This window comes from Lichenostomus cassidix, chromosome 1 (genome assembly GCF_008360975.1).
Source record: "Lichenostomus cassidix isolate B80296 chromosome 1, HeHo_3.0, whole genome shotgun sequence".
Taxonomy (NCBI): Eukaryota; Metazoa; Chordata; class Aves; order Passeriformes; family Meliphagidae; genus Lichenostomus; species Lichenostomus cassidix.
This window is the reverse complement of record NC_139479.1, coordinates 74,693,978-74,719,434: the sequence shown is the minus strand read 5'-3', so window position 1 is coordinate 74,719,434 and position 25,457 is coordinate 74,693,978. Positions and strand designations below refer to the sequence as shown.

Below are 25,457 nucleotides of genomic sequence, written 5' to 3'. Positions count from 1 at the left end.
AGCCATGACCAATACTTAGTACACAAATTAGCAAACTCCCACCCAGGGCTTCCAAAATCAGTCATTCTTTCTAACATTTGCCACACGAGACAATCATACCAACAGCAAGCAACAGTGCCAATTAAGTATTTTTAAGGTCTTCAAAAATTCATAGCAAAGGGCACTTCTGAGAAAGACAACCTTATAGATTTGGTTTTAAAAATAGACACCACACTCACATTCAAGGGACATCCTTCACTTTTAGGCCTTTGTCACAAATCTGAATCTTTATTGTTCTGAAATAAATGCTATAAACATAAGACTCAAAACAAGAACTCCAACTTTCAGTCTCAGAAGAGGTGTGGTTCAATGCCCATATCACATGTAACAAGAAAGTTTCCTTAAAAAAGGAAAAAAAATTACTGTAAAGTCTTTCTTATAAATGAAAATGCAATCCTTTTTCTCATTACTTTGTGTACAGGCGGGCACCAAAAAAATCTTTTGCATTTTCTTTTGAATTCTTGCTATGACGCTTGACGAACTTTCTGCCATTCAACAAATTCATCCAGAAGTACAGGCCCTGCAAATGGACAAAACTTAAGAGTTACATTTGCCAATCTCTTTCAAACATCTTCTCTCAAAGTATGAGGGTTAAAACTACTGGTCTAGGAAACAGCCATGACAATCTTATTGTGAATAATTAGAACATGGGCCAAAATGGGACTTAGGCAATTCAGCCACAGCATGACTGACTACCAGCCAGGTGGAGAGTTCAGCCCCAAGTACCAGCAAATGGGCTAAAATTGTTAAAATAGAGTTTATTATATACTAGTACAAAATGAGAGTTTGCTGTTTATAGTTGTATTTGCAAGTCTACAGTTTCATGCAGCAAGCACCTTCACTAGATCCTCACTGAATAGAAGCTGGCTCGAGTATACCATCATACTACTGACATACAATTAACAACAATTAATATCTGCAGTTTGAAGATGGATGGTTATCAGGGCTGTTTTTCTATACATTGTTGGAGAAGAAATATTTTATACCTTACAGTATTGTTTCTGTTACAGAGATTTGTTTTATGCAATTTTAAAATTCTCTGCTAATATTTGAATAAGCAAAACATTAAGAATACTTACATGCACCATCTTCATCATAGTTGCTAAGATCTGCATGGACAGTCCTGCTGAACTCTAGTACGTTGTACCACTGATCCTTGTTCATAACTCTATACTTCGATTGCTAGGAAAAATAATTGTAAAATATTAAAATGTCAAGTGGCATTTGGTACTGCTCCATCTCATTTATCTCATTTTATCTTCAATCAGTTCCTAACAAACAATTTAATGGGTAACAATGGCTGCTATTTACTTGGTTTTTCCTTTTAAAAAATGCTACACATGAACCTATTTCACAGTTATGAAATGACATAAAATGATTTCTGGAAAGATCAGGACAGAATCAAAACACATGGGGATCAGGAAGTCACCATGTTAAGCTCTAAAAACTGGTATACTTTTGCCTTGCCCTGAAGTGGGGCATATCTAGTTCAGATATATTTCCAGAACGAACCGCTTTAAAAAAAAAAAAAAAAAAAAAAAAAAAAAAAAAAATCTTCTTTTCTTCAGGGTACAATCCATTATGATTATAAGGACATCTACTTTGCAATGTTAGTACTGTTTTGAAGCCAGGCAATAGTCTCAAGCCTAATGTGTTCCACAACCTATACACTTTTACTTTAATCAGTCACTTGCAGCTGAGCTGACGAGAATCTTCCAAAGACAGCCAGAGATAAAGGTATCTACACACTGTGTCTGCACAGAGCAAATCTGAAACGCAGCGTAGACACAACTGAAGAGACTAATGGGGCTCTACTATTTAATTTAAAACTTATTTTTACAATATAATTAAGAAGGAATTTTAGCTGCCGTTGATAACAGAAAGGGCATGGGACACAGGGAAGAAGATAAGGATCTGTGATGCATACAAGAACATCGATGTTTCATAAGCACATTAAGCAAGGGAAGGGGAGCAATATGGATACATTCTTGAGTAAAACAACACAGTCACAATCTTTTCACACAACAGTTCAACTACTATGCTATCATTCACAAAGTCAAGGAAACTTGTACCTCCAGGTATTGATAAAATACTGAAAACAGTGGCCAGGTTCTTCCAAGCAGAAGAGCTAACATAGACTTTGCAGTATCAATATCAAGACTTCGCTGGTCTTTTTCCTAAGGTTGAATAAAGAAAGCATAGAAACTAGTCAAGTAGAAGCTTGTTGAATAAATAAAAGTAAGAACTTGTTTAACATTTCAGCAGTCTTACCCTTGCAAAATCAAAGGCATATCTGTAGATATTCTTAAAGGATGAAATGTCATTCAACTGTGACCGTAAGAAGTCAAATTTACTCTGTAATTTTTCTGTGCAGTCACACCTTAAAATAAAAAAAACAAATAACATTAGAAGTCCAAACCACAATGTTTAGGCAATGAAAAAAATGCCAGCAAACATAAACTAAAATGCAATCATCAGATATACAGGAGTAATACTATGAAACTGACTTAACGAATATTGAACATGCTCAACATTTGCAGTTCACTGAAGTGATGAATGCTGGCTTCTGTAAGCAAGTTCGTAAAAATATATTGCAACATAATACAAAGTGCATGCTTCGCATCTTAAATAATAGCCTTTTTATTCCATACTCTGCAACCTTTATTCATACCCAGCAGTCTCTTATCTTTAAATCACTATGAAAATTTGAAGAAAACATCATTCAGTGTGTGCATTAAGGGGTAAAATCCAGCTGTAAATAATGTGGAAAAAGCAAACCCTAAACATGTAGTTTTGAAGAGTGCATTTACTAACAGCAGGATTGAGCAGGCACTCTGCAAAACATACTAGTCTGCTGATGTTTTATGACTGATAAATGCAAGCTCTGATAAACCTATCACCTGAATTAGTCAGCAGCTATTCAACTGAAAAACCAAAGGCTGTATGAGAATGTACAGGTCTGCTAGTCGACAGGATAAAACCATGGTAAAAATAACCCTTTGGCAGAAAAGATCTCTATGTACTTTACTCAGCAAGGAATTTTGGTTCCAAACAAAAAACGGGTTAGACTCCCCAGCAATGGCAAAGGAAAATGCAACTTAACCTTGCTAATCCTCCAGAAAATACTTGCTCAAAAGAACAGTTACAACATGACATTTTATTCTTATTAAAAAGCTGCCATGATTTAAACAAACAAACAAACATCTACCTTGCGTTGTATCCTTCACGAAGAAGCATTCTTTCAGAAACGCAGATGTACATAAATACTTCCTTTGGTTACATGTTCCCCTTTGGCAGCCTACCTCTCAGAGAATACATCTGCACCTCTAACAGCTCCACATGGACTTGTCACATAGGCCCAGCAAGTGCCCTTCGGGGGCTCTGCAGCAGGTTGCTGAGATGCTGTACTCTGCCCACAGCTGCTACTTCCTGTCCTCAGATCTGCCAGCCTGTGTGTGCACAGCTGTCTGTCAGTCTGTCCCTCTCAGACCACAACAAGAGAAATGTAGCAATTCCTACTGATGCAGCCTTTTACTATTTCTTGTCTCCAGCAGCATCTACCTAAAGCAGCACTGAGTCCCAGCCAACATTGGTGCTAAATAAATAAAACTATTAGCTAATTAGGCTACATATTCGGATGACAGAACTAATATATTCTGCAATAAACCACACAAATTTGGAAGAACTCTTGTTAAAAGAGCTTTGGTAAATTTAACTAAAGATAAAACTACTTTTTTTGTCTTCAGCCATCTAATTGGTCTGTATTCTACTGTTTAACCCTTAAAATAGCATTATGTTACACTAGAAAAGCATCTTATTTTATATTCATATCTCGTCTATGTTCAAATCTTCATACTTCCAACAGAATGTTCTACACATTTGAAAACAAATCCGCCTATTTAACATCTACCTAAATGCTCCAGTTGTTAGTTTACTAGTGACATATATAAACTACTTATAGTGGGGTTTACCACACATTTTGTTAAATATAATTTGACTGAAATTATTTATCATACCATGGGTAAACGCAAATTTCAGTATGATTAAATTTCTTACAAACTACTTCGTTAAAATTGTTCAAAGAATCATAAATTTAAGTGCAAAGTAAAATGCCAATTATTGTCTACTGTACTATTGGCTATGCATATTTTAATGCACAATTGATTCTTTTGAAAAAGTTCGTATGAAAATGTGCTATTCTTAAATGTGTTAAGACTCCTGAGCAATTTATCATCAGCACATTTATAACCAAACAGCCCAACGGATCATGCTCAGACAAGCACCACCCTCTGGATCCTGACACAGGGACACATCTCTGTTAAAGCCATTTATGGCATTTCTGTACCTAGCCACTGACTTTCTTCCAAAAGGAGGCATGGAGTTGTCAAACTCATCTTTTACAGAGATACAGCTGCTTGTGTGGCTGCACCATAAAATAGATCACTGAGGTCACCCATACTTAGAATAATCTTCCGAACAATCAGAACAACCTTCCAATCAGCACAAGCGAATTAACACTAAACTCCTGTACAGACACTAGAAAAAGATGTGATTTCTTAAACTGTCTTTACTGAAAGAGAGCATTAAACAATGGTACCTCAAGATCAACAAAACTAGACATTAGCTTACTAAATTCTCTTTTCATTCCTGTGTCACATTTTTAAGAAAACTTCAATTAGTACCACAAAGCAGATGTATTTTAATTTCTATTGAGGTAGAGAGATCATTTGAGGTATAGCTAATATGGACAGAGTGATGATTCATTAACACCTACTCAGATATTCCAATGTTTTATATTTCATATTTATTCACATATGCTTGTTTTTTACTAAAAAGAAAAATCAGTAAGATGCATACAAACATTAAACTAAAAGCATTTAATGTTAGTACATATATTTCATCATAAGGAGGTATTTAAAGTAGCTGAAATAAACTGTCTAGCAGAGGTACTTGTTTCTCTCTGCTATGAAAAGAGCTTGCATATATACATACATATATATATATATATACATACATATATATATATATGCACACGCACGTATGTATGTGGCAGAATTCACCCTACCTACACAATACACTGGCAACCTCACAGCTTAGGTTGCTTAGGTCCCATAAGATGCTATTTAGGGCTCAATTCACCTTAATTTTGTCAGTGTCTACCTTACCACACATTTATTTTTCCCATCTCTAAGCAACAAACTTCACCAGTGTATTACAAAATGATATGCAGAGAATATCACTTCAAGATTCAGGCACCCAAAGGCTGCCATCCAACTGTAGGTTAGATTTAGGTGTCCTAAGCTTCAGGTTTTGCCATTCATAGAGGACTAGCCAAGCAACCTCTAAGAGCAATTCAGATGACCAGTCACTAGGTCTTAGGGCAAAATGAATACCTCCCTAGGCTCCATTACACTGACTTGATCTCCAACAACTGCAGTAAGAGTTTAAGAAATCCAGGTCTTGCACACAACCCACACATTTAGTTATCTTACTAGGGAGCTGAATTCCACCCAATCCTGCTCATGCAACTACGCTGTGTGACATTTCACATATTTTGAAATAAGGATTCTATAACATAACTCTGACTAGAATACAGTCTGGGTTTTTAATGCTTTTCAAATCTCATTTCTTCATGCAAAAATTGAAAAAAAAAAAGCTGTGCAAGAATGTAGTAATACTTTGTTAGTTTAAGTGTAAAATCCTTTTCCTTCAAACTTCTGTCAAAACTTACAAGAGAAACTAGATTACTCCATTCCAAATGGAATCCCATATGATCCTCCCTTCCTAGTAAGCAACAACAGCACAGGTCTACAGGTGTGTATTTTCTTTCATCATGGCTTAACCCCAGCTGGCAACTATGTGCCACAGAGCTGTTTGCTCACTCCCAGCCAAAACCCGCACATATTTTTAAGCCAAGGGATCTTGAGTGTGTATCCTGAGTGAGTGTCACTGCTTCATCCAGGTGCTCAGCCTATAGCCAGCTTATTAGAGAACAACAGGGGAAGCAAAACATACAGGTTAACTGCTTTAGGCTGAGGCAAGTGCTCTCATCACAAATCTGTTTATATAAAATGCACAGCAGCACCCTATTTTCAGTCTTAAACACACTTAAGACTACAGCATGACCAGCTTGGTTCAGAAAAGAACCAGAAGATTTCCAGTCACAGCAAATTACTAGAAGCAAAGTCCAAAACATCAGCTCTGAAGAGGTAACTGATTTCATACATATTTGTGCTTGCATTCTGTAGATGGGCTGACCCTTGAAAGCTTCTGTTTGGGCATAAAAATTAAGTACTTCAAGTAAGTGACCAATACCCATTCACCACATCTGAAAAATCATGTGCCCAGAATTTAATCTCTGTCATTCTGAATTTCAGGCAATTTAATCATTTAAGCTCTTAATTTAATTTCTGCTGATAGTCACAAAATAATGAAAGCATCCATCAGGAGCCAGATCCTAAACCAGTTAAGAGTTAAGAGAGTCAGTCCAGAGTCACTGACTCCATAGATTTGTGTAACTGGAGGGTATCTGCCCAATAAAATTTCCCAAACCAATTCACAACTGACAGGACAAGAGTAAAATCAACCCCTCTTTCCTACTGTGCTCGAGCTGCAATAGTAGCTCCCTGACATTTTAATACTGAATGCAGTGGCATAACAAGGCACCCTTAAAACACTCAGGTACCATGAATAGTTACACGAAGAACAAACAAAAAGTAACAACTGAACTAAGCCTCACAAAAGGCTGGTTAATTTAATGTATGAAAAAATCTCTTTAAGCAGGGCATTCACTTACCAGAAATTCAAATACAAACAGAAAGAGCTAGAAGTTAATTTATAAATTGAAAAGGTGTTATTTAACCTAAGCATTAAGCATGATTTCTGACATGCATCTAATAAATAATACTAACAGCCAAATTATCCATGCAGTCCTCATGCATAAAGCTCAGAAATCAGTAAAATCTTTCCAGAATCAGTGCTGAGATATGCTTATGCGCATCTCCAGATCTACTTATTTGTGTCTGCTAATTAGAATGATATTTTAACGTATTTTTGTAAGAAAAGGAAGCCACCAAAACCTGACTTAACCAGATTTAGACAGTAACTTAATCCTTTGAGTGAACGCATCAGATTAATTTTGCAGTTGTGGACCAAGACCAGACCTAAAAGCAATCTTTTTTGTGTCTTATTCCAACATACAAGAAACTGAGAGCAAGAATAATTAAGCTATAGGTACAATTATAAAATTAGAACATTCTATTAGTATATGTAAAAACACTCTTACTGTAATGAGGTCATTCCTTTTAACCATTCTTCCTTGGTAAAAAATCCCATGCTTTCAGCCTCTAGCTTCCAGGCTAAAACTAACATAATAATCTAGGGGAAGCAAAAAAAAAAAGGGGGAGGAAAAGGAGTCATTATGTATGAAAATGCTGATTTACTAATGTCCAAGAATAAAATCAAGCATTCAAACATTCTAGCAATTGTGGTACATGCTTGTACTCCACATTTGTTACTATTAAATAATTCAGCTACATGAAATTTTTGCCTTAATTTCGATTTCTGAAAATGAAGTATTACTATGATAACCCCTTCCCAAAAAAACCCTCACACACCAGCCAAGTATAATTGATGTATTCAGCTGAACTGTCTTAGAGCAGCTCCTACACGCAGAAGACGAAAAACTTTTTGCTTAGTGGAGTTAAGAGCTCTATGCAGAACTTAATATCATCTAATACCCTCTTACGTGTTACTAGTACTATGAAAGAAACTTACATTTTCAGGTTCAACACCGATGTCTTCACAGAATTTCTCCATTCCTTCAGGGCCTACAACTTCATCAGGACCTTCAAATCAAACATTACACCAGATTGAAATATTACATAACATTCACTGCTCACAAGTGTTATATACAATAATAAGGCTATATTACACCTGAGGTATTTTTAAAAAACACTGAATGGCACTGTTAAGTAGCTACTATGCTAGAACTATTCTGTCAAGTGTGACTGTGCAGATGTGTGTGTTATGTACTACACCAAAATGTTTGTGCTGTGCGTTGCCCCCTTACAATAGCAGACAAGCCATTTTAGTTTTGGATCCAAGTTCTCAAAAGACTCTGTTGAGCTTCCTATTGGCATAGCTCAACTCCAATAACTGTGGCAGTCAGCTGTTTTACCCAAAAGACAATTTGGGTACTGCTACTCTCTGAAGTTACTTTATGAATAAGGTTCTTTGAAAAATTATTCTATCAACAATTTTTTTTATTCTGTCTGAGCTAGTATTGCAGCTATTATTCCTTTGATGGTGCTAACATTATGGGTTTATACTAACACAGAAGAGGGTGAATCTGCAAATAATGTAAGATTAGTTTTATGATGCTGAGTAATAGAAACAAAATAACAATAAATTGAAGAAATGCTAAGCATGTTAGCCATGTACAAAGCAGAATAAGGTTTAGGGCTGTAATGAACACAGCTTGATTAGCAGCACAACAGTTAGTGTTCTGCTGTCATTTCTCCATTTTAACACACACACAAAAAAAACCCCTCTAAAACACAGCAAAACACTGCATTTGAAGAGTGCACACAGACACTCTACAGTATTTTGTTCCCCTAAATCTCTCTCTGGTTTCAGTTATTTTGACTAAGCCTGTTCCAAAATGACTCCTACTGGGCAGCCAAATATTATTAAAAGGCCTGTCGACACAGTATTTTGATGTGTCTTGGATCACTACGTTAACATTTAGTGAGTATGAGCTCATGTAAAAGGCAAAAGTTTTATCTTCAAAACCACATGCCATTTTACAACTTCTTGGCACATTTTGCTACTTATAATAGGTAGAGTCCTTGATGATACCTGTCTCCACTTTATCTACTGCTAGTGTAAGCAGAAGCTCCATCAAGAATTTGGATAATGTGCTTTGAATAACTACTCCCTGTGAGATAAGAACATTGTCAATAAAAACTATTGAGAATGGCTACTTTTACAGGAAAATAAAATGCAACTGACACTTAAGATCACAAACCCCTATCTCTTGAAAAATATTGCAAAGGACATTTTGCCTAGGTAAGCAAGGCAAAACAGTGTTAGATAGAACATGTCAAAAAATAAAAAAAAAAGCAAGTTATGAAGCGAAACACAACAGTTCACCAGAAATGACAAGTAAAAGCTTGAATCAGTCTTTCTGGTCCAGAAATCATACATACAACTCATGCAGACATATGTGTGTGTACAGTTTTATCTTTCAATGGAAACATTTTGTCTCCTATTGTATATAACTTAACTGGAATTCTACTTTGTGCTAGAAATGTGACATTTTTTGATTACGGGTTAACTAACAAAGTTGAACCTCCTACATTAAATTCTTGACTCAACAAAAAAAAAAACCATACAGACATTAAGTTTAAAGGATGTGCAAGCACATTTATCACAAGAAAATTTACTTTCACTTGTTATTTCCCTAGAAAAGACTCTACTCCAGAAGACTATGCCTCAAACTTAAAGCAGCAAAGCAGATTACTATAAACAAGAGTAGTTCATTGCTGTGAAAAGAACGTAAGGAAAATATCAGTCCTGATAAATATACTTAAACCAATTGCTGGCAAATAAATCAGCAGATCATTTCATACTAAAAACTGGCCATTAATGAGTTTTAATCACCAATCAGTTATGACAGACTTTAAGTAGTGACTAAACAAGGAATTAATAGGTTAATTAATTTAAAAATCCTGAATTTGGAAACCATGTAGTTGGTAAATAAATAGCAGCAATATTATAATAAATTATGCAAAATACATTGCATATTCATGGAAAACAGCTGTTACTTCGATGGCAGTTTTTAGTTATTTGAAAGAGGCTACTCCAAATACTTTTAGAATGAGACACTTGTTATTTAGAATATAAAAAAAGTTAGTACAAATTCTCAGATGGGAAAAACAGTATAAGCATCTATTATTTTGCTTTGTAAAACAAACCCAAGAAGCTTAAATCATGACCTCTGTCATTAGCCTTCCAAAATGATCATAAGAAAGATACACTTAAATAAGCTTCACTCTGAATTACCCTCAGTGTCCTGACTTCTACTTGACAATTTCAAAATCAGTATATCCTGATTCAACACGGTACTGCTCAACATCAGTAATTTCATTTTAAAGCATAGAGTTAAAAAAAAAAAAAAAAAAAGGAAAAAAGAATTAATACCTAGATGGTATTAATAAAAGCTAAACTGATTCAGGTGCATGTTATGAGAAAGCAAATATTGACAAATTTTTATGTCTACATCAGCATAAATAAAGCAAAATGCAAATAGTATTTGATGTATTGCTTTATTTAAAACAAACCCATATAGTTTTAAACAAGAATCCATTGCATATTACCTGCATATTCATAAAACCAAGCCAGGCACTTTTTGCTTGAAAAATGTTCCTCTCCACCTATTACTTTACCAGATGTTTGTGATCTGCAGTAGCATATAGAAACACAGAGATGAACAGTGTTATTTTAACAACACATGTAAAAAAAAAGGAAAGATTAAATTACAAAATGTTTATTATGAGTTTAATCTATTTAAATTGTTTCACAAAGTCATTATACATCTACAATTATGCTGAATTTCATTAAGGGCATGTCTGTCATCCTCAACTCTTGCTGGAACATAAAACTACCTTTAGATACAACCATTTCATAGCCCAATTTATTGCAACTATTACTTTTTCTCAAATGCACAAGTACTATTATCTTGTAGATATTAAGCAAAAAAAACCCAAAATACCACAAAGATGGCCAAAATATCACCCTTCAGTAATTCAAATGCCTTATTATCTACGTGTATTTATACATACAGGCATTTAAAGTTACGCCTCTAATAAGCAGCATGATCTCCAATACTGCTGAGTATGCACAGATCCCATTAAGGTCAACAGGAGCTGCAGAGTTTGACATATTTAAAAGTCAAGCTATTTATAGTTAACCATCCAAATTTGGGGAAAAAAGCTTGGTAAATTTGTTTACATTATACATGTAACTAAGAATCTGCAAACTCTATGGATATTTGATACATACACCAGAATAGTTGAGTGCAATCTGTGGAAAGACTGAAGCTGCTCAGCACACACAGCTTCCCCTCATCATTGTCTTCATTATGTAACACACAACCCAGTTTGCCTCGGACGTGAATTTTCGTAATTCATCATTCATTAAAAGAATGCATAGAATTTCTTCCAGTAAAAACAGCGAGCACACAAAGGCATCTTTAGTCAGCAAGCAGTTGCAGCACCTTTCCAATGCACACTCCTTTCAAACATAAATTACAGACTTTTAAAACAAGCTAACATTATTTCTAACAATGAGGTGAGAGCTAATCATATGAGAGGATTTAAAATTATGCAGCTCCCACATTGCAATTTTAAAATTAAAATGTCAAGCAGGAGAAGAACAGTTGAATTCTGAGAGGGCTGAACAACTTTAACTCCCATGGATCACTTTTAGCTTCACTGGAAAAGAAAGCAATAGTCTCCAAGATGAAGCCGCCTGTGCTGAAAGCTAGAATTAAAGGTGTCCTACAAACAGCCATCCATTCAACTGGCATTAGGAACTCAAGTCACCAGAAAGAGACAGTCATATGGTATGTTATTGCTTATTGACTTTATCCAGATTAACATAGATCTACTTATAATCACAGATTTTACTAGAGAATATTACCAATAAATTGCCGCGTAAGAACATAATGCCAAAAATATGCCTGTGTATCTAATGTTTTGTGATCACCTAGCATGAACTCTCACTTACATCATAGTTTTTGCCCAACAAATAGCTCCCTGTAGAATCTGGTGGTGTGGGCTTTTTTTTTTTTTGAGCTATCAAAACACCTTAAGTAGAAGAGATTAAGATCATAAAATTTTGGTTAACAGTGTTCCAGAAAGACAAACTGAAACTGAACACGTGTAGAGAAGAGCTAAGATGAGCAAGGAAACTGAAAGTCAGTATTACAAACCAGAATAATTTAGCTTAAGTGAACAAAATAAAGTATGAGAAAACAGAAGTGTTCCCTCCAAATATCCTCTGAGGCAGAACCATGAGGGAGTAGAGCTGTATAATGGATAATGCTGGCACAAGAAGAGTTATTTACAGGCAATGAATAAACTGACTGAAACTAAAAGGTCATCAATGACCCATGAAAGTGAGCTCTGGAATAGTTACCCAAAATGAACAGCCATAACAAAATAAGAGCCTGGGTACTTCTAAGCTCAAGCTCAGCCAGCCTATGAGAAAGGCCATATGGCACAATTTCTTGCAACAGCCATTCCCGTAGCGTTGATTTCGTAAGTCCTTTGTATCCTCATGTCCTCAGGACGTTAGTCGTAACTAGTGCTTTACTGACACACTTAACAAGGTCTAATAGATGAAGCAGGCAGACAGTTACTTCAGGGAAGCCACACTGTAAGCTCGTGCTGCACCGTGCTAATGGCTTAGCATTCTAAAAACAACTTTTGGGTATCACGGCATAAAGTGGCCTTTTTACAGTAGCTAATGAACAAGATGCTTCAGACTCCTGTATTTATTAGAGAAACCTTTCCTGCTCTTGTTTTCCAGTGTGCTGACCAATCCTTCCAATTCACTGAAAAAAAAAAAAAGGGGTGGGGGGAAAAAGACAAAAAAAAAAAGAAGGAAAGGACGATTTAGCGCAGACACGCGGAGAGCCGCCTACCCCAGGGAGATAGAACGAATATAGGGACAAACGCCAGCACTGGCCCTAGAGGTACAGCCAAAGGCAAAGCCAGCCGGGAAGGGGAGGCGTTTCTCCCGAGGCGTGAACACGCCGCACGCCGCCGCTGCGGCCGCACGGCGAGCCCCGCACCTGCACCGGGACGTGCCCCCCAGCACGGCCGAGGCCTGCCGGGGCCCGCCGGGCCGCACAGCCTCACCCGCCCGCCGCCCCGGGAAGCCCCAGGGCGGAGGAGCGGCTCGGCCCCGCGGCCGCTCGCCCGGGACGTGACCGCCGGCACCGGCCGCCGCCCCGCGAGACGGTACCTGCCGAGTTTACATTTCTTGAGGCCGGTGTCGTCCGCCGCCGCCGCCCCCGAGGACTTCCTCTTCTTCTTCACCGGCATCGTCCTGCCTCGGGGCGGGGCCGCCCCGCTGCCGGGGCCCGCAGCCGAGGCCCCCCCGGGCTCGCTTCCCCCGGCCGCCGCTGCCTCCCGAGACCGGCGGTGCGGAGACGAGAGAACAGCCCGTTCCGTTCCGCTCCGCTCCTGCTGCTCCTCCCCGGCCCCGCCGGGCGCTGCCGCCCCTCGCTCGCCGCGGGCAGACGCCGCCGCCCGGTTCGCAGAAGCGGGTGTTGCGCCGGGGGCGGGAGCGAGCGCGGGCGGTATCGGCTGCGGAGGGAACGGCGAGAACGACCCGGACACAGACGGCGCCGGGCAGGAAGTGGCAGCGCCGCCGGGGCGGGGCCGGGCCGGGCCCTCCTTCGGGGGGCGGGGCTGCCGCGCGCTTCCCGGCCGGAGCGGGAGCCGCGTGCCCGGGCGCGAGCCGGCGTTCCGGGGAAGGAACCGGGGAAGCGCCAACGCTGCCAGTCCCTGCCAGCCCGCGAGGTCACAGGCCGCACCCGGGCGGGAGCTGCCGGCCGTGTCCCGTCGGTGCTGGAGGCGAGCCTGGGGCTGGGGCAGCCGACTGCCGAGAGCACGAGCGGTGGCCGAGCTCTACGGCAGCTGCTGGACGGGACCGGAGGCGCTCTGTCCCTTCAGAGGCCCTCTGGAGAAGCGGTCGGGACCGCTGGGCAGGGCGGGGATCGCCACGCCCGCACTGAGCCGGGATAGCAGGGGCAGCCACGAGCCTGTGTTCCTGCTGGGTGGTCTGAGCACTCGCCCAGCGCTCCCCGGCGCCGGGCCCGCAGTCCTTCTCCGCCTTGCGGCACCACGGCTCCCTAGCGGAAACGATCCCTAGCGGAGTGGGGCGGGGGCCAGGGAAACACCCCAAGTACTGCGGCGGCCGCGACACCGTGACGCAGGTGGTGACAGGAGAGAGATTTCGGTGAATCCACGGCAAGCCTGGCTGCAGACCGGGGCAGCCGACCCCCGGGTGACTGCCGGGCACCGCAGCCGTGCTGGAAAGAGCGCGGCACCTCCCCCGCCCCGCCCCGCCCGCCGGGCCCGCCCCGTCCCGCCGATTGCTGAGCGCGTCGACCGCCTCCTCCTCCTTCCCCGGCTTGCTCGGCGGCACCTGGACCTAGCCCGCCTGCGCGCCAGGGCCGCCATCTCCGGTCACCATAGTGACGGGTCCCGCCGACGCCGGGACGCCCGGACGGCTCCGGGCGTCTCCCGCTGTGCCCCGGGGCGAGCCGCCGTCCTTCCCGCCGTGAGCCCTTTGGGGCTTCTCCCGGTAGCGCCTGCATGTGCTCCCGTGGGGCTCTGGGTCCGCCCCCGCCTTGATCCTGCCTGGCGGGGTGCGTGTCGCCACCATGGCCGGGGAGGGAGACAGGAGGAAGCGCTTTATTTCAGCCACGGCTGCCAACTACTTCGGGCTGGACCCGGCGGGCGGTGCCGCTACTTTGGCCGCGGGGCTGCATTCCCGTCCGGAGCTGAGCCGCTTCCTCGACGACGGCAATGAGTTCCTGCTCGTGGTGCAGCACTCGGGCGCGCAGCTCAGCGCCTCCAACAAGGTACCGTAGTGTCCGGCATCCCGGCGTGCGAGCGGGGATGCGGAGCCCGGAGTCTGCCCGGGCTTAGTGGCCGTGAAGACTGGCCATTCCCAATAAAGATTTGGGAGACATCTCCCTCATGCGAATATCTGTGCAGGTTTCTGTGTCTGCTGAAAAGTGCTGGCGGCTGCCGTGGTTTAACCCTAGCCGGCAGATAAGTACCACTCATTGTCCCCCCACCCCGCCGTGGGGAGAAAAATCGGAAAGAACGGCGTGGGTTGAGATAAGATCAGTTTAAGAACTGAAAATTAATAAAATATGGTAATAGCGAACTACTAATACACTAATAATCATGTTAATAATTGTAATGAAAAAGGGGGAGAGAGAGGAAGAAAACCCAAGAGAAGCAAGCGAAGCACAGTGCAGTTGTTCACCACCCACTGACCGATGCCCAGCCCGTGCCCAGCAGCGATCGGTGCCTCCCGGCCAACTCCCCCCAGTTTATACCCTGAGCATGATGCTCTGTGGTATGGAACATCCCTCTGGCCAGGTCGGGTCAGCTGTCCTGGCCATGCTCCCTCCCAGCGTCCTGTGCCCCTCCTCACTGGCAGAGCATGGGAAACTGAAAAGTCCTTGGTTTAGAGTAATTACTGCTCAGCAACACCCAATTAATTACTATGTTATTAACATTATTCTCATATTAAACCCAAAATACATTACTATACCAGATACTAAGAAGAAAATTAACTCTATCCTAGCTGAAACAAGAACATTGTCCCCAGTTTGTGAAGACCGTATGGTCAGCTGATGATACATTTGTTAGTGGAGTGTGCCCATGTTGGTGCAGTTTAAGCGTGCTGTGTATTGTCTCTGTGTGAGCATAATGCAGCCTGGGGCATGGCACATTATCTTGCTGCAAATGCTGGGTGGAGTTGGATGTATGATTTCTTCCTGGGCGTGACTGCATGCAGGTGACCGGAAGGATTGCATGAGCAGTGTTCGTGCAGGGAATGGGATCCGATATGTGGCACATTGACTTTTATTTGACAAATCCAAAGTGGGTGTTTGTCCAAAGCATGCATTTTTCAAATTGATGTGTCCAGCTGTGAGCAAATCTGAGGTTCACTGTGTGAAATGTCGTACCTTGAGTGTTTGTGTTCATCCAAGTGATAGTGTTGTGCACTCAGTGTCAACGTGTAAGGAGGGCATGGTGTGGTGCCAGCCACACAGAGTGTACAGGCAAGTTGTGGGTCTTGACATGGGATCTGTTGTTCTGAAGTGAGACCAGGGATGTGGTGCCAGTTTTGTCAATGGCTTCACACGTGGAAGATGCATGTAAGGAGTCCTTAACATGTGAAGTGTGGACTAGTAACTTTCATGTCTCCTTGGTTAATCTGTCAAGTCTAGTGCATGCTCTTTTCAGGCAAGAATGAACATTTATGTCTATCAGTTTTTGGGGATGCTGCTGAACCACTGTCTAGAATACAAAGCAGCTTCCAGCAGCTGTGGAAGATCAGATGCACAGTGGTGTTACACTGTGTACCTGTTGTCTCAGTGAAGCTACATCTAGTTGTTGGGCTAAGGACTTGATCAGAAAGTAGAACTGATAGTGTCCAATAAAACTGAAAGCTGTTCTTACTACCCTTTGTTATGTTTAACAGAAGAATAGTACACAAATGTTTACAATTGCTCAGAATTTGGGATTGCCGCTAGTGTATCTTTTTGCTATTGATTAATCAAAAGTTTAATTATATTTTCCTGTTTTATGAATTCTTCAGCCACAAATACTTTCAGGAATTAATTTTATGGTAATGTTTGGAATTTTACCCATAAGTTGGGCTGCGGAGGGAACATGAGTCATGTTACAATTTATGATTTACTGATGAAGGAGCATGCCTTTCTCTGTCCTTGAGAAATCTGTGAATAGTGTTATGTATTTAAAAACACAGGAAAACAATACAGAGTATTTAGAATATATAGAAAGATATTCCCAAAGGTATGTAGCATAAAAATACAATAAAAAATAGGCTTCATACTTAGTTTACTCTGGGCACAAGAAAGTGTTTCTTTTTTGTCTGGGAAAGTGGTAAGCAAAGTTTTCAAAGTATAGTGAGAAACTATGGTATTTACAGGCATTATATGGTATAAAAGACTTTATGTATTTGATATTGGAAGTCAGGTTCCTATGGACTCAGAAATAAGTATAATAAAAATTTTAATTTTCTGTGCAAATCAGATACTACGAGAATTTTATCAGAGCCCAGAGGGAGTAATATGGTGTTTTATATTTTTTTTCTTGATGTGAATTGTTTCTGTAAATGGTGTATGTAAGTTAGTATAATATGCAGCCAGTAACAGCTTTCTAAAAAATCTTGTCTTCTTGATTATTGCAGATTGAAGCTACCGATTCAAAGAATAATGTGTTGGTGTTCTTTAAGCTGCGACCTGATGTAATTACAGAAGAAAATCTTCATAGTAATATTCTTGTGTCATCCATGCTAGATTCACCAGTCAACACCCTTTATCAAGCTGTACGACAAGTTTTTGCACCAGTATTACTAAAGGTGAGCAATATACCAGTTTAAATGTCCTGTAGATTTATATTGAGATATTTGAATTCAATAGGATGTTCAGTAATTTTGAGCTAGATATTTTGTGCGGTGAAACCAAAGTATTTGAGGACATTGAACAATGAGTGATAGTTATAATTTCTAAGTTAAAGAAACCTCCTGTCAGTAAGGGTGAGAGGAAGATGCTGGTCATATATATGCCTGACTGGAAACGTGGAATACACTGGGGAGTGGTAGTTAATGTGGAAAACAGCTCACACATTTTCAGAGTGCCTTTCTAAACCCAACAACTGACTTTGGAGTTTGTGATAAAAATGTTTTTTATAGTATTATTCTGAATTGTTAAATGAAAAGAATGAGTTGCTCTTCCTTGACTTTGGGGAAAAAATGCTACATTGTCCCATTATGTGGCTGGTACTTAATCTGAATTTTGTAATTTTTTTAAGATTAATGGGAAGAAAATAGTAATTACTCTTTCATATGAGTCACAATTTTTGAAATTTTCATTACAGGATGAGAAGTGGAGTAAAGCATTTGATCCCAAACTGCAGAAGCTTTTAAGTGAGCTTGAAGCTGGCTTGAGTAGTGCTCTCAGAAGATCAGATCCCAGTTACACAGGAACAAAATTCAGTGCAGATGATGTGCGAGGTTTGTTTTGCAATTATGTCTTTTATAGTTAATTTTGAATTTGGAGTAAACAATTTATTTACAAGTTGATTGTTTAGGCTTCCTGGTGATTACACAGTGTGAAGTATAACTGGCTGTTGTTAGTAGACTGGAATTACTGTCAGTCATACCAGGGGAACAGAGTTGACTTTTTTGCTGCATCTAGTCAGGATCAGAAGTTAAAGGATATTTACATAACCGTATAGTAAAAATTTGCTTTAGAAACCATCTTTTAACTGAACATACTTTATAAACATTCATTTATTTAATATATAAATATTTTCTATTTTATTTGCAGCTATACTTACACCAACAGATGAATTTCAGTTCTGGAGAGAATGTGCTCGTCATGGAAGTAAAGTGTGTAGTAAAGAGAGAGCTTCGTATTTTAGAGATCTGTTTGAGGACATTGCAAAAGTATGTTTTATTTTGTGTGAGCAGTGGTATGTTTCTAGACTTAGTAAGAAACACTCTTGCTATGAAATATGTGTCAGTATATGTATACTGTTTTCAAATATATTACTCTCAACTATTGACTAATTGAATATGTAACTATTTATTTATTTTATCTTAGACAAAATTTTACTTTAAATGATAGATGCATGGGAATACTGACACTTAAATGGGAGCAGATTTATCACCGACTGCTAAGAGCTGCTGTAGAAATAGAGCGTTATGTTACAGTTGGTTAGCTAGAGATTGATTCACAAGATAAAAAGGACACTATAAATACCATCAGGCAAAATTTTTGTCATCCATAAGGCACTTTCTTGAATAGTGCTTCCGATATCAATGAATACTTCACATGAATAAACTCACAAAAATGCTTGGTTTTTTGAGAGGATTATGACATGTTCTGTTACACGATAAACCTCAGGAAACAATGACACTTGTCAGTTTTAGAAAAGTGTAAAGGTTTCTACAATACTATTTGCAAAGTAAACATATTAAGGATATTTTTTTCCTAGGATTATTACAACTTGGATACTCTCTCTTTATTTGACGCTGTGGATTTGGTGGACACTACCAAGGGTACTGTTGACAGTGTGTGGAGACAAACAGAACATGATCCTTATCCACAGTATCGCATGCATAACCTCTTGGATGTGATAGGTAAACCTTTATGCAGTCTTTATTAAATGAACAGTTGAGAAAAGTAAAATGTTTCCTTGGGCAGAGACCTTCTTCTTCATAAAGGCACCAGTCACAAACAGCCCACAGCATGAAGGTGCTTTCTTATTGTAATTATGATCCATGAATATTATTTGCCTTCTAATATGCAATAATTCAGTCAGTTTTGGTAAATGCCTTCACACATGCTTGGGTAGATGATAGATAGTTAGAGGATGGAGTTGGATACCTTTCAGCCTGTGGGCTGGATTTGTCATGCTTCTGACTCCCTCTCTTTCAGTCAGAGGAGAAAATTTATTTACATAAGCCCCCATTAAAGGTCGATTTGGTCTGTGTGGAGGTGAAAGCAGGAATGTGCAGAGAGGTTCTTCTCTTATTCTTTCAACAACAGCCCAACTTTCGGGGACAGGCATGAGACAGTGAGTTTGTCTGCTGCTGCCAGATGTTGTGTGTGTGTGAGAGGAAGGGTTGTGGGGAGCAGCCAGATGCTGCCATTGCTGCTCATAAAGACAGGTGCTTGTGCATGAAATCCAGAATCCAAATCCATCACCTTCAGATGTTGGACGAGCCTCTGCTTACCTTGGAGATGTTAAAGAGATTTATTGAATCTGAAGCTAAATAATCAGTTATTGCTTCATTTGTGTGGTTTGAAGTCAAGACACTATGCTAGGTTTTTTAAAAATGTGATTGGAATGTGGTGTAGCCTTTAAAGGAATTATTTTAAACAAACATAACAGCTTGCTTTTTTGTACTTTTTTGTCTTCTAGGTGGCTCACTAGGTAGATTCGTTCAGAGAAAATTATCAGCTTTGAATTTGTGGGAGGATACTTTTCATAGTGTTAAAGAAAATATTCAGGCTGGCATCTTGATTTGTGAGCAGTGGGTGTCAGCTTGTGAGTACCTAACTGGACAACTGTGGCAACGTTATACTCTACATCCATGGAAAAATGAGAAATATTTCCCTGAATTGATAGCCCAACTTGGCAAACGCCTTGAGGAGGTAGAGATTTGAATTATACACATTAGTTTCATTAAACACAGAATTAAGCAGCATTGTTTGCAGTTAAAAAATTGAATTGAAACAATTTCATAGTCTGTTCAGAGTCAGATAGTATTCCATAATCTGTTTGTCTGAGCCTTTGAAAAGTTTCTTGTAAAAAGGAGAGGGATGGGTACTTGTAAATGTATGTTTTAAGTAAAAAATACATTTGATATATCAAATACTTTTTTTTCTTACAGGTGCTAACTGTTAGAACACTGCATGAAAAACTTATGTTCTTTTTACCAGCTGGAGAACAAAATTCTTTGCATCTTTCTCATGTGTTTGAACCCTTTGCTGGCCTAAATCCTGTACACTATAATCCTTACACAGAGGTATAATGCTTATTTTTAATTTGTTCACATTCTTTCTGTGTCTTTTTGCAATGTATATAGCCCTAAACTAACACGTGAACTCATTATCCCTAGCCATTATGGAAAGCAGCAGTCTCTCAGTATGAAAGAATTATTGCACCAGCGGAACAAAAAATAGCAAGCAAATTGAAGAAATTTATTTCAGAAATTCAGGACAGTCCGCAGCAGGTATGGGTAATTTTGTAGTCTGAAAACTTTCCTGAAGATCAAGTTATTTAATTCTCAAGTAGTCAGTTTGGGGGATAGGATTAAGTACTTAGAGCCAAAGACAGCACTACTGGGTAGTGTCAGCCTATGTTTAATTTTTTTCATGAGAAAAATGATAACTTTTAATAATCTTTGTATTCCAGCTTCTTCAAATATTTCAGAAACATAAGGAACTGATAAAGCACCCAAATATAAGCAAAGAATTGCTTTTTGAAAGGGAAACATTGCTAGCAGCACTTCAAGATTATGTCAAAGGTATTTAATTGCATTAGATTTTTGCAAATTCTAGAATCTTTATTTACTTCTAGAATTGTGCTAGTATTCCTAGTATATTTTTATAACTACGGTAATGTTCTAAGGTTGTTCTATTAGGTTGCTGATCTAATGAATCTTTTGCATGTGTTAGACTATGAGACAGACTTTGAAACTCGATGCCATGGTGTTCCTGGTGATGTTTCTGGCCCACTGTCAGGCAAGAACCTTTCTGAAGTTGTCAATAATATTGTATGGGTGCAGCAGCTGGAACTGAAGGTAACCAATTCTGTTACTGTTTAGACACAATTTATCACAGAATGTAAAACATGACATTTGACTCATCTGTGGGGAATTCCACACAGAAGAATTGAGGGCTTCCCAAGACTTATATAATCAAGGTTCCATATCAGTGGTGCTGCTTGCTAAGTTGAATTTTATTAACAGACCTAGAATGCAGTCTTTTTGTAGTAAACTGAACTGCCTGCTTCTTTTATAAAAAAAAAAAGACCAAAATTCAGACAGGAGGTGTTTTTGTTAAACTTTACCCTTCAGTTTACATTTTAAAATTGTGTTTAAGATTCACAGGCAGACAGATTCTGAAATACTAATTCTCCCTTGTAATTAGTAACCTTTGCAGTGTCCTCTTGAAATCAAAGAGGTTTCTTTGTAGTACATTTTGAGCTTATGCCTGCCAGGGAATTTACAGTAGTAGAAGTAAACGACTGTACGCCACTTGTACAATAATTCTGTGTTCTCTTAAAACATACTTGACTGTAGTTGAATTCATATTGTTTTTGTAAGTTTGTATTTACTCGTTGGAAACTTTGAATGTTTTTTGGAAAACATTGACCGGTGAAAACCAAAATGCTTTTTGTGAACATAATTGCCCTCTACAATAACTATGGATTTGAATGAGAATAGAAGTTACTTATTCCAAAATAATTATTAGCCCAGTTCAGCTGATGTGTGTCAGTTGTATGTCTGCTTTGGGCTGGGCTAAATTTTTTAATTGCTCTCAAATCTCCACTGATTGTATTGATCAGTGTTTTAATTTGTCAACATGTAGATGTGAAATTCAGTTTCAAATACCTTGGAGTATTGTCATGGACCTTATAGATACAACAGAAGACTCATGAGAGATCTGTGCCTTTACAGAGAGTTAATTAAAGACCTCCTGGTCTTTAATTGTGGGACATCCTGGGATGTTTTAATAGTGGTGGACCCCATTGGTGAACAGCTTATTCAGACCCAATTTACTGTAAAGAGAGTTTGAACATCTGGGACAGTTCAGGATTCACTTTTTTTTTTCCCTCTAATCTGTTTTTGAATATGACTTGTATGTTTTGTAACACTGATATTTATTGTTGTGATTTTTCTTTTTTGATTGAATACTGGGAAGTTAAGCTTCTTTTCTTTATTGTTGTGTTTAAGGTGGATGATTCTATCAAGCTGGCAGAGGCTCTTCTGTCTGACTTACCTGGATTTCAAACTTTTTGTCAAAGTGCAGATGGTTTTCTGGAACAGTTAAAAGTCTATGAACAAGACCAATTTGATGATTGGTGTAGGAATATCCAGTCAGAATTATCAAATCCCAAGTCAGGACTGTGGTAAATATATCCTTGTTTAAATAATGTTTATTAAATAATGAAATCTCTAGGGTGGGAATTTATTAGAACTTGACAAAGGAAATAAAAAAGGATTACAGAATTGAGAATGAATGGAGAGACAAAATAGAAGAATTTATTATACTTTCATCATCCTGCCAGTCTTGGTTGGTAAGGTGAAGTATACAGGATGGTATTATGAATAACTAATTAATAGCTAATATTGCAGAATAATAATTAGTCTTGCAGTTTGTTTTAGCACCTGGAATGAAAGACATGTTTGGTTTGCTTGTTGTTTTTACTTGTTATCCATTGTAATCCATATAGTGATAAAGGCGCAGAAATTAGATGGGATTAGAGTATAGTTGTAATATACTGATGACACATGTAGAGTAACAAATTAATTGTCATTCACAAGAAATTCTGCAGTCTACATAGGGCAGATGAAAGAAGGGTAAACATATCAATTTAAACTTAATGATTTTTTTACCAAAATAATAACATGTCTTTATGGGATATTGAAATATATTTTAACAATTCTTGTTTTAGTTGATTTGCCACATAATTTCTGTCTGCGATTCTGAGTTGCAAACTTCCTCTGAATAGTATTTGTCCACAGTTACAGAGCATACAGGAGTTGATGCTTAAGTGAAAACCTTTATTTTAATGGAAATACTCAACTATATAGCAGCCATCTAATTTATTAGTACCATAATTTTTTTTTATTGCAAGATATTAAGAGATCCAAACTGGTTAATTAAAAGAACAAGAAAAGAAGTAGCTCATTACAAAGGGGAATGCAATGGATATGGGAACTAGAAAAGAGATGAGAAAATAAAGGAAAAAATCAGTGAAGCCGAAGTGTTTATGAAAAGACGGTGGTAGAAGCATTGCTAAATTAGGAAAAAAAATGGAGTAATGATAGGCTGATGTTCTTATTAGCATCGGGTTGCACATGCCAAAATTCTTCTCTGATGCAGGTTCTGTCTCTTAGATTGGTTCCCTCAGATTATTTTCTCCCCACTTTGCAGTGCTGAAGATTGGGGCAGGTAAAGTGCCTGCTTGAGTGTGATGGATACTGTGTAATTTAGAAATACTGTCTAGCCATGAGTTACATGTTAACTATTGTCACAAACCAGAAAAACTTTGTAAACAAAACTGAGAGTCATTGTTAATTTTGTCTTCATTGGCTTTGAATTAAAAGAAAGGTTACTGGAATAATTTATGAGTAAATTAAAATGTTACTAAGCATAGAAAAACATAATAGAATGACATCAAGCTGTTCAGAATAATTTGTTATATTATGGTAAAATGCACCTAAGAAAGAATAAATATGAAATTATATTCAGTAATATGATTTATTTTGCTTCAGTATCCAAGCTAATAGCCCTGTGATGGAGTTGGATCACAATTCTGGCACATTAAACATACTTTACTCGGATCGGTTGGTGACTCTGCTAAGAGAAGTACGTCAGCTATCAGCACTTGGGTTTGCTATACCAGCCAAAATACAGCATGTTGCAAACACTGCACAAAAGTTCTGCAAGCAGGCAGTCATCCTCAAGCAGGTATAAGATAGTGCCATAATAACTTCCTGTTCTGACTTTGCAGCTTTAGTTTCTTGAACTTTTCTACAAAGCTGTCTTTTCTGTCTGCGTGGTTAAGATTTTTCCTGTGCTTGTCTGTATGAAAGTGACTTCTTTCTTGAACAAATTAGCTAAGTCCATAAAAGAAAATAAAAGTAAAGAAATGCTTTACAATTTCAGAATGTGTCTTCTTTTACAGTATAATATTAAAGTAATAAAAAGTTACTGTGTTAATATACAAAAGTAAGTCAAGTAATTAGTTGATCACCTGGTTTTAGTCTCATTTTTTATATTTATGACTGAAGGGAGTTGTCATAAAATGGAGCAACTTCTCCTTGCCATTGCTAGTTTTCAACTGAAAATATATTAGTTATTATTTTAATGGAAGTAGGTGAGGGTTTTTTGGGGGCATGTGATATATTTTTTTGAATTGCAATCAATGCCACATATGTTTTTGTTTGGTTTGTATTTCAATTCAGTTTCACATGTGGTGTCATTGATATCTGAGACACCCCTGCAGTGAAGGCAAAGATGACATAAGACCTTTTATTTGTTCCTGTAAATTTAATCTCTCCATTTTTACAGGTGGCACATTTTTATAATTCCATTGATCAACAAATGATTGGGAGTCAGAAGCCAATGATGTTACAATCTGCTCTAGCATTTGAACAGATAATTAAGGTGAAAGAATCCTCCTCTTTTTGTCTTTTCAATTTCAGTGGTATCTGTGCATATTCCTGTGCTGCTTTTTCTACATTTATTGTGTTGTAATTGAAAAAATTATGTAATGATAAACAGGCGAAGCTGATTAGCAATTATTAATGTCACATTTTTGGTTTTGATCTGTGCAGAACAAAGACCAAGAGAGGAATTTAAGGTGTCCTCTCATTTTCAGACATCTACTTTGTGGGGCAGAAGTCTCAACATGAGTTGATCTGTTTCAAACTCTGTTAGGAGTCTGTCATTAATCCTTCTCCAGCGCCCTGATGTAGCTATAACACTATACCTGCATGTCTGTGATTTGCCAGATTATGTTTCTAGTGCAGCTAGGGAAAGGGACGTCCTACTTTTTTGCTAGGAATAAAACAATCTTTCTCGTGTCATCACTTCCTGTATGCTAGCTGGTAGACTGTTTTTATCATTAAATCTTACAAAGTTTGTGTGTTTTTAAAGCATTCAAAGTCTGGTCCTGGAGGAAGAGCTCAAATAACATGGGATAATCCCAGAGAACTGGAGGCTTATATCCAAAAACTCCAAGCTGCTGCTGAACGGCTTTCAACTGAAAATAGAAAACTAAGGAAGTGGCACACAAACTTCATTGAAAAGGTACATTCTCCAGATGAAATTG

At 38.9% G+C, this 25,457-nt stretch overlaps 2 protein-coding genes across 4 annotated transcripts in view; one reads left to right on the top strand and one right to left on the bottom strand.

Annotated features, from left to right (window-relative positions):
- Positions 1-238: 238 nt before the first annotated feature.
- DCUN1D5 (defective in cullin neddylation 1 domain containing 5) lies at positions 239-13,536 on the bottom strand. The gene is made up of 8 exons (XM_085064262.1): positions 13,072-13,536; positions 10,419-10,501; positions 7,816-7,886; positions 7,325-7,416; positions 2,311-2,419; positions 2,112-2,216; positions 1,119-1,221; positions 239-559 (listed from the first exon to the last, which is right to left on the bottom strand). The coding sequence occupies exons 1-8, from the start codon at positions 13,149-13,151 to the stop codon at positions 504-506; spliced, it is 699 nt and encodes a 232-aa protein (XP_084920388.1). The 5' UTR covers positions 13,152-13,536; the 3' UTR covers positions 239-503.
- A 446-nt stretch (positions 13,537-13,982) lies between these two features.
- The window catches only part of DYNC2H1 (dynein cytoplasmic 2 heavy chain 1), a 151,654-nt gene continuing 140,179 nt past the window's right edge, over positions 13,983-25,457 (top strand). For all 3 annotated transcript variants that reach the window (XM_085064244.1, XM_085064253.1, XM_085064238.1), the window contains exons 1-14: positions 13,983-14,698; positions 17,071-17,241; positions 17,760-17,895; positions 18,212-18,330; positions 18,882-19,026; positions 19,812-20,044; positions 20,284-20,418; positions 20,512-20,625; positions 20,808-20,919; positions 21,071-21,195; positions 22,351-22,526; positions 23,896-24,091; positions 24,695-24,790; positions 25,283-25,435. In XM_085064244.1, the coding sequence (XP_084920370.1) occupies positions 14,498-14,698; positions 17,071-17,241; positions 17,760-17,895; positions 18,212-18,330; positions 18,882-19,026; positions 19,812-20,044; positions 20,284-20,418; positions 20,512-20,625; positions 20,808-20,919; positions 21,071-21,195; positions 22,351-22,526; positions 23,896-24,091; positions 24,695-24,790; positions 25,283-25,435 (2,112 nt within the window). In that variant the 5' untranslated portion in view covers positions 13,983-14,497. The remainder of the gene's footprint in view (positions 14,699-17,070; positions 17,242-17,759; positions 17,896-18,211; positions 18,331-18,881; positions 19,027-19,811; positions 20,045-20,283; positions 20,419-20,511; positions 20,626-20,807; positions 20,920-21,070; positions 21,196-22,350; positions 22,527-23,895; positions 24,092-24,694; positions 24,791-25,282; positions 25,436-25,457) is intronic.